Source organism: Leuresthes tenuis, unplaced genomic scaffold, assembly GCF_036924035.1.
Source record: "Leuresthes tenuis unplaced genomic scaffold, fLeuTen1.0.hap1 SCAF_13, whole genome shotgun sequence".
In the NCBI taxonomy this organism is placed as follows: Eukaryota; Metazoa; Chordata; class Actinopteri; order Atheriniformes; family Atherinopsidae; genus Leuresthes; species Leuresthes tenuis.
In genome coordinates this window covers 1,800,479-1,809,718 of record NW_027325367.1, presented here as the reverse complement: position 1 = coordinate 1,809,718, position 9,240 = coordinate 1,800,479, and the positions used below count along the sequence as shown (strand labels likewise).

General features: G+C 47.1%; 1 protein-coding gene across 1 annotated transcript; it reads right to left on the bottom strand.

The window, feature by feature from the left end:
• Positions 1-495: 495 nt before the first annotated feature.
• LOC140266998 (lactoylglutathione lyase-like) lies at positions 496-8,885 on the bottom strand. The gene is made up of 6 exons (XM_072362147.1): positions 8,791-8,885; positions 3,840-3,922; positions 3,609-3,749; positions 1,806-1,873; positions 1,563-1,652; positions 496-630 (listed from the first exon to the last, which is right to left on the bottom strand). The coding sequence occupies exons 1-6, from the start codon at positions 8,857-8,859 to the stop codon at positions 536-538; spliced, it is 546 nt and encodes a 181-aa protein (XP_072218248.1). The 5' UTR covers positions 8,860-8,885; the 3' UTR covers positions 496-535.
• Between the last annotated feature and the right edge of the window lie 355 nt (positions 8,886-9,240).

Sequence of the window (9,240 nt, the reverse complement as noted above, 5' to 3'; positions counted from 1 at the left end):
ACCATGAGAGTGGCATCAATATGTTCTCTGTGGGAAAGCTAAAAGAAACCAACTCACACTTCAAAACGGCTGCAGAGTTTGTGGCTTTAGTGAAGGCAGAAAAGGCGTTTCTGATTCCTGCTGCGTCACAGATGGTTTCTTCCCACCGGAGCCAACTTAAGGAGTGACGTATTTTAGAAATTAAAATCAGAAAATGAGGAACTTTCACACAAAAAGGAGCTAAATAAACCCCAGGGTTGTGTTTTTGGGGAGTTTTACACCTGCTGGTGACCTCAGACGCCCTGATATCTGCTCCCAGGAACAGGAAGAAGGATTTTACACAATATGTCGGCTTTAATAAACTGACAAAAGATGTTTTCAGCATATCAATTGATTGGTGAAACTCCAACAAAATATTTGACAGTCGCCACAAAAACCCAACGGAGAGATGCAGGATATTTTAATTTTAGCTGAACAACATAACAAGACAAACAAAATGTTAAGAATATGAAAACAGTCGCTGTTGTCTGATGATTTTCCTCTGAGTGTCTCTGCTCTAAGGTGACAGGTAAGAGACCATGTTGTTTGGACTGAAAATCTCAATCCAGTAGCCGTCGGGGTCCTGGATGAAGGTCAGAGCCTTTAGTGCACCTGTGACCAGAGAACAGGGCTGTAGTTTGTGGAATAAACGCGTCACAGAGGAGATAAAATGCAAAGCACAACCTGCAGGCTGTGAGCTCCTGCTGGAGGTTAAAGTACAGTCTGACACATCTTAACCTACATGTTTTTTAAACTTCACAGCAGTTCTGTCTCTTTAGGAAGGGTAGCAACCACTTTTCCAACACAAAGGTGAGCTCTGAATGTATATTTTCAATAGGATGACACAGATAAAACTGCATAATCCAGGTAAAATATCACAAAAACTACATCTGAAGTCAAAACTCTGAGCTGAGGACCGAGACCAAGGACCAGAATCAACACCTGAGTTCACTCTGTGTTGTCTTTGCTGCCCTCTGCAGGAAGAAAGATGTAACTACAGAGAAAATACATATTTATTCAGATAAATAAAGAAAAATATTGAAAAATCACTGCAGATCTTTGGTTAGAAGCTCAAAAGAAGACCTCATTAACATAAACTAATCTTATATTTGACCAACAGGTAGTTTTCTCTGACATGAAAGGTGTTTTCAGCCAATTATTTTACTGTAAGCAGTCAGCTGAAATGGCCAAATAAGTTAAAATTATAATAATTGAAATAAATAACTAATTTTTGCAAAAATAAATGTATAAAATCTGAAAGAAAGATTTTTTTCTGCTTTGATTTAAACTGCATTCATTTCAGTTTTCTGTTCATGTTTCTATTTGTCAAGTTTTCAATTTAAATCATTATTTTAATTTGATTTCTTTCACTTTCTATTAAAATACTTTTGCACAAATATTTTTTTTGGTTTCATGTCAGCAGCATCTATCATCATTTAAACTTAGTCATTTATCTATTTTGCATTTATTTCACATTATTCAGTCCCTCGTAGACATTCAGTTCAGCTAAAATATATGTGGTGTTTGGCGTTTTAAGGACTCACTTGAGTCTGATTTCTTGACAAATCTCACTCCTTGCTCTTCAAATAATTTGCAGGCTGCATGAAGATCAGGAACAGCGATGCCGATGTGGCCTAAAAGAAGATCAGACAGCATTTAAGCCCACAAACTACAAGAATATAATCCATCACCAAGCAAAGAGAGGCCCTAAAAACATCTGTCGGACAAACTTATCGTGGAAATCCAAATTATTTTGTGTCCTTTATGAACTTTATTTAACTTCTTACCAAATCCTCGTGGATCACTGTTCCCGTTGTGATAGGACAGCTTTTCATTCAACTCTGAGCCCCAGTTACTGACAAACAGAGAAATAATCAGGATGAGAGCAGGATGTTCGTAACTGTTTGTAAAACTGAAAGGAAACTTTATTTCAATAACAATTTAAACCATTAATCTACTGATTTCACCAAACTGACAGAAAATTCATCAGCTGCAATTCTAAAGTGCAAGTTTACAGTATGGATGCAAAAATATATATAAAAAACTAAATGATGGGGGGGGGGGGGGGGGGTAGCAGAGTAGCAGACCAGATTAATTCCTGTTAAGGCCAGAGTAGCGGACCAGATTAATTCCTGTTAAGGCCAGAGGAGCAGACCAGATTAATTCCTTTTAAGGCCAGAGGAGCAGACCAGATTAATTCCTTTTAAGGCCAGAGAGCGGACCAGATTAATTCCTTTTAAGGCCAGAGAGCGGACCAGATTAATTCCTTTTAAGGCCAGAGTAGCGGACCAGATTAATTCCTGTTAAGGCCAGAGTAACGGACCAGATTAATTCCTGTTCAGGCCAGAGTAGCGGACCAGATTAATTCCTGTTAAGGCCAGAGTAGCCGACCAGATTAATTCCTGTTAAGGCCAGAGTAGCCGACCAGATTAATTCCTGTTCAGGCCAGAGTAGCAGACCAGATTAATTCCTTTTAAGGCCAGAGGAGCAGACCAGATTAATTCCTTTTAAGGCCAGAGGAGAAGACCAGATTAATTCCTTTTAAGGCCAGAGGAGCAGACCAGATTAATTCCTTTTAAGGCCAGAGTAGCCGACCAGATTAATTCCTTTTAAGGCCAGAGAGCGGACCAGATTAATTCCTGTTCAGGCCAGAGTAGCGGACCAGATTAATTCCTGTTCAGGCCAGAGGGGAAGACCAGATTAATTCCTTTTAAGGCCAGAGTAGCAGACCAGATTAATTCCTGTTAAGGCCAGAGTAGCAGACCAGATTAATTCCTGTTCAGGCCAGAGAGCGGACCAGATTAATTCCTGTTCAGGCCAGAGTAGCCGACCAGATTAATTCCTTTTAAGGCCAGAGAGCGGACCAGATTAATTCCTGTTCAGGCCAGAGTAGCGGACCAGATTAATTCCTGTTCAGGCCAGAGGGGAAGACCAGATTAATTCCTTTTAAGGCCAGAGTAGCAGACCAGATTAATTCCTGTTAAAGCCAGAGTAGCAGACCAGATTAATTCCTGTTCAGGCCAGAGTAGCGGACCAGATTCATTCCTGTTAAGGCCAGAGAGCGGACCAGATTAATTCCTGTTCAGGCCAGAGTAGCGGACCAGATTAATTCCTGTTCAGGCCAGAGGGGAAGACCAGATTAATTCCTTTTAAGGCCAGAGTAGCCGACCAGATTAATTCCTGTTAAGGCCAGAGTAGCGGACCAGATTAATTCCTGTTCAGGCCAGAGTAGCAGACCAGATTAATTCCTTTTAAGGCCAGAGTAGCAGACCAGATTAATTCCTGTTAAGGCCAGAGTAGCAGACCAGATTAATTCCTTTTAAGGCCAGAGGAGCAGACCAGATTAATTCCTTTTAAGGCCAGAGAGCGGCCAGAGTAGCAGACCAGATTAACCAGAGGAGCAGAGTAGGAGGAATTTCAGTTTTTACTGTAACTGGGTCTGATGGTCGTTTCATGTAAACTTTAACCCTCAGACAGCTATGGCTCTGAACCAAACTGCACAGCACATTATTCACAGATATGGTTAAAGAAACGTTTTATAGCTTTTTTGTAGCAGGGTGTAATCGGTGTGGTATGGTTTTGACCCGTACTGTACGAGCTCTATGGTGGCTCGGCAAGAGAACGTCCACGCCGTCCTCTCCTTGATGTCAGCCGGGATGTCCGACTTGTTCTCGTAACCCAGGATGTAGAGGGTGAACCGCATGGCAGTGAGGTCTATTTTCTGCAGTAGCCTGGAAACCACAGATGAGCTCGGTGATTAGAAGGAAAGTTCTCCTGGTTTAAAGCCAATCAGACGCCTGGAAGTTTGGATGAAGACTTACGTCATGCCCAGAACTCGAGTGTAGAAGTCCAGAGATCGAGCCGGTTCTTTGACCCTCAGCATCGTCTGCTGCATCATGAAGTCCTGCAAAGACCAACGAAAAGGTAGAAAGAGTTCTGACTGACTTTTGGACATGTATTTGGATGGTTTCATTTATAGTGAAGCCTCAGAATCCTTCCGTCAAAACGGACTATTTTTTTTGAGTGATTTTTTGTTTGAGTGATTCTTTTTTTGTTAATGATGATGTGTTGTTTCATGTCTCCTGGTGGTCAAAGGGAAATGGTACCAATTACTTCAACCACCTTGTGACAAACTGTTCTCCACCCCCGGAAAAACTGTTCTACACCCCCGGAAAAACTGTTCTCCACCTCTGGACAAACTGTTCTCCACCCCTGGACAAACTGTTCTCCACCCCCGGAAAAACTTCTCCACCCCCGGAAAAACTTCTCCACCCCCGGAAAAACTGTTCTCCACCCCCGGAAAAACTGTTCTACACCCCCGGAAAAACTGTTCTACACCCCCGGAAAAACTTCTCCACCCCCGGAAAAACTGTTCTCCACCCCCAGACAAACTGTTCTACACCCCCGGAAAAACTTCTCCACCCCCGGAAAAACTGTTCTCCACCCCCGGAAAAACTTCTCCACCCCCGGAAAAACTTCTCCACCCCCGGAAAAACTGTTCTCCACCCCCGGAAAAACTGTTCTACACCCCCAGAAAAACTGTTCTCCACCCCCAGACAAACTGTTCTACACCCCCGGATAAACTGTTCTCCACCTCTGGACAAATTGTCCCCCCCCCCCCGAACAGACTGTTCTCCACCCCCGGAAAAACTGTTCTACACCTCTGGACAAACTGTTCTCCACCCCCGAACAAACTGTTCCCCCCCCAGAAAAACTGTTCTACACCCCCGGAAAAACTGTTCTACACCCCTGGACAAACTGTTCTCCACCCCTGGACAAACTGTTCTCCATCCCCAGACAAACTGTTCTCCACCCCCAGACAAACTGTTCTCCTCCTCTGGACAAACTGTTCTCCACCCCCGGAAAAACTGTTCTACACCCCCGGAAAAACTGTTCTACACCTCTGGACAAACTGTTCTCCACCCCTGGACAAACTGTTCTCCACCTAAGGACAAACTGTTCTCCACCCCTGGACAAACTGTTCTCCACCCCTGGACAAACTGTTCTCCACCCCTGGACAAACTGTTCTCCACCCCTGGACAAACTGTTCTCCACCTAAGGACAAACTGTTCTCCACCCCCGGAAAAACTGTTCTCCACCTATGGACAAACTGTTCTCCTCCTCTGGACAAACTGTTCTCCACCCCCGAACAAACTGTTCTCCACCTATGGACAAACTGTTCTCCTCCTCTGGACAAACTGTTCTCCACCCCCGGACAAACTGTTCTCCTCCTCTGGACAAACTGTTCTCCACGCCCGGACAAACTGTTCTCCACCCCCGAACAAACTGTTCTCCACCCCCAGACAAACTGTTCTCCATCCCCAGACAAACTGTTCTCCACCCCCGAACAAACTGTTCTCCACCTATGGACAAACTGTTCTCCTCCTCTGGACAAACTGTTCTCCACCCCCAGACAAACTGTTCTCCATCCCCAGACAAACTGTTCTCCATCCCCAGACAAACTGTTCTCCTCCTCTGGACAAACTGTTCTCCACCCCTGGAAAAACTGTTCTACACCCCTGGACAAACTGTTCTCCACCCCCGGACAAACTGTTCTCCACCTCTGGACAAACTGTTCTCCACCTATGGACAAACTGTTCTCCACCCCCGGAAAAACTGTTCTACACCCCCGGACAGACTGTTCTCCACCCCCAGACAAACTGTTCTCCACCCCCGGACAAACTGTTCTCCACCCCTGGACAAACTGTTCTCCACCTCTGGACAAACTGTTCTCCACCCCTGGACAAACTGTTCTCCACCTCTGGACAAACTGTTCTCCACCTATGGACAAACTGTTCTCCACCCCCGGAAAAACTGTTCTACACCCCCGGACAAACTGTTCTCCACCCCCAGACAAACTGTTCTCCATCCCCAGACAAACTGTTCTCCACCCCCGAACAAACTGTTCTCCACGCCCGGACAAACTGTTCTCCACCCCCGAACAAACTGTTCTCCATCCCCAGACAAACTGTTCTCCACCCCCGGACAAACTGTTCTCCACCTCTGGACAAACTGTTCTCCACCCCCGGAAAAACTGTTCTACACCCCCGGACAGACTGTTCTCCACCCCCGGACAAACTGTTCTCCACCTCTGGACAAACTGTTCTCCACCTATGGACAAACTGTTCTCCACCCCCGAACAAACTGTTCTCCATCCCCAGACAAACTGTTCTCCACCCCCGGACAAACTGTTCTCCACCTCTGGACAAACTGTTCTCCACCCCCGGAAAAACTGTTCTACACCCCCGGACAGACTGTTCTCCACCCCCGGACAAACTGTTCTCCACCTCTGGACAAACTGTTCTCCTCCTCTGGACAAACTGTTCTCCACCCCTGGAAAAACTGTTCTACACCCCTGGACAAACTGTTCTCCACCCCCGGACAAACTGTTCTCCACCTCTGGACAAACTGTTCTCCACCTATGGACAAACTGTTCTCCACCCCCGGAAAAACTGTTCTACACCCCCGGACAGACTGTTCTCCACCCCCAGACAAACTGTTCTCCACCCCCGGACAAACTGTTCTCCACCCCTGGACAAACTGTTCTCCACCTCTGGACAAACTGTTCTCCACCCCTGGACAAACTGTTCTCCACCTCTGGACAAACTGTTCTCCACCTATGGACAAACTGTTCTCCACCCCCGGAAAAACTGTTCTACACCCCCGGACAGACTGTTCTCCACCCCCGGACAAACTGTTCTCCACCTCTGGACAAACTGTTCTCCACCTATGGACAAACTGTTCTCCACCCCCGGAAAAACTGTTCTACACCCCCGGACAGACTGTTCTCCACCCCCGGACAAACTGTTCTCCACCCCCGGACAAACTGTTCTCCTCCTCTGGACAAACTGTTCTCCACCCCCGAACAAACTGTTCTCCACCTATGGACAAACTGTTCTCCACCCCCGGACAAACTGTTCTCCACCTATGGACAAACTGTTCTCCTCCTCTGGACAAACTGTTCTCCACCCCCGGACAAACTGTTCTCCTCCTCTGGACAAACTGTTCTCCACGCCCGGACAAACTGTTCTCCACCCCCGAACAAACTGTTCTCCACCCCCAGACAAACTGTTCTCCATCCCCAGACAAACTGTTCTCCACCCCCGAACAAACTGTTCTCCACGCCCGGACAAACTGTTCTCCACCCCCGAACAAACTGTTCTCCATCCCCAGACAAACTGTTCTCCACCCCCGGACAAACTGTTCTCCACCTCTGGACAAACTGTTCTCCACCCCCGGAAAAACTGTTCTACACCCCCGGACAAACTGTTCTCCACCTCTGGACAAACTGTTCTCCACCTATGGACAAACTGTTCTCCACCCCCGAACAAACTGTTCTCCATCCCCAGACAAACTGTTCTCCACCCCCGGACAAACTGTTCTCCACCTCTGGACAAACTGTTCTCCACCCCCGGAAAAACTGTTCTACACCCCCGGACAGACTGTTCTCCACCCCCGGACAAACTGTTCTCCACCTCTGGACAAACTGTTCTCCACCTATGGACAAACTGTTCTCCACCCCCGGAAAAACTGTTCTACACCCCCGGACAGACTGTTCTCCACCCCCGGACAAACTGTTCTCCACCCCTGGACAAACTGTTCTCCACCCCCGGACAAACTGTTCTCCACCTCTGGACAAACTGTTCTCCACCCCTGGACAAACTGTTCTCCACCCCCGGACAAACTGTTCTCCACCCCTGGACAAACTGTTCTCCACCTCTGGACAAACTGTTCTCCACCCCTGGACAAACTGTTCTCCACCTATGGACAAACTGTTCTCCACCCCCGGAAAAACTGTTCTCCACCTCTGGACAAACTGTTCTCCACCCCTGGACAAACTGTTCTCCACCTTTGGACAAACTGTTCTCCACCTCTGGACAAACTGTTCTCCACCCCTGGACAAACTGTTCTCCACCCCCGGAAAAACTGTTCTACACCCCCGGACAGACTGTTCTCCACCCCCGGACAAACTGTTCTCCACCCCTGGACAAACTGTTCTCCACCCCCGGACAAACTGTTCTCCACCTTTGGACAAACTGTTCTCCACCTCTGGACAAACTGTTCTCCACCTTTGGACAAACTGTTCTCCACCCCTGGACAAACTGTTCTCCACCCCCGGACAAACTGTTCTCCACCTCTGGACAAACTGTTCTCCACCTATGGACAAACTGTTCTCCACCCCCGGAAAAACTGTTCTACACCCCCGGACAGACTGTTCTCCACCCCCAGACAAACTGTTCTCCACCCCCGGACAAACTGTTCTCCACCCCTGGACAAACTGTTCTCCACCTCTGGACAAACTGTTCTACACCCCCGGAGAGACTGTTCTCCACCTCTGGACAAACTGTTCTCCACCCCCAGACAAACTGTTCTCCACCTCTGGACAAACTGTTCTCCACCCCCAGACAAACTGTTCTCCACCCCCAGACAAACTGTTCTCCACCCCCGGACAAACTGTTCTCCTCCTCTGGACAAACTGTTCTCCACCCCCAGACAGACTGTTCTCCACCCCTTTGTAATCAGAAACTAAATTATGTGTATTATTCCCTTTTAAAGGGTCAGTTTCCTAAAAATAAGTTATCTGTAACTGTAAAATTTGAGTCACCTGGAACAAGAACAATCTCAACATACAGCCTGAGACAAACATCAAGGTATGTAAACTACCTGTCTGCAGGCGTCAGCAACAGGTTTGACTGCAGCTCAGCCCCCCCACAAAACACACTCCCGTCCTTCTGTAATATAAACTTGAACATGTAAAAGAGTAAAATCTACCTTAGTGATGGCATGTCCCTCTGAGCAGGCACCAGATACAGCCTCGTCCGACAGCTCTCTGCCCGCCATGACTCAGCCCAGGTTGGATGATCACACTCCTTTTCTACCCTGTGCTGCCTTCAGGTGCCGCTCAGGAGATTGACCGCCTCCACATGCCCAAATGCATTGAGTTGCGGCCACACGATTGGCTGATCAGCTGTTTGTGTTAACAGGTAATTGAACAGGTGAACCTGATGAAGTTCTGTCTTTTTTTTGGAACTGTAACTGGTTTTCTGTCTGATGTACAAACAATGTTTAGAGGAAATACTCAGAGTTTTATTGTCAGATTTGAAGAAATGTGTTTTAGTTATTGTGAAAAACTGTTGTGAGATTGAGGAGGTATCAGGAATACCTCGATTCAGATCTTTCTGAGGGACCTTGAATGCAGCATGCATGATGACTTCTGGAATA

Coding starts and splice junctions, on each gene's coding strand:
- LOC140266998 (XM_072362147.1), bottom strand. CDS start 8,859: ATGGCGGGCAGAGAGCTGTCGGACGAGGCTGTATCTGGTGCCTGCTCA. Junction 3,923..8,790: donor AGGGACATGCCATCACTAAG/GTAGATTTTACT, acceptor TGGTCTTTGCAG/GACTTCATGATGCAGCAGAC. Junction 3,750..3,839: donor ACTCGAGTTCTGGGCATGAC/GTAAGTCTTCAT, acceptor TGTGGTTTCCAG/GCTACTGCAGAAAATAGACC.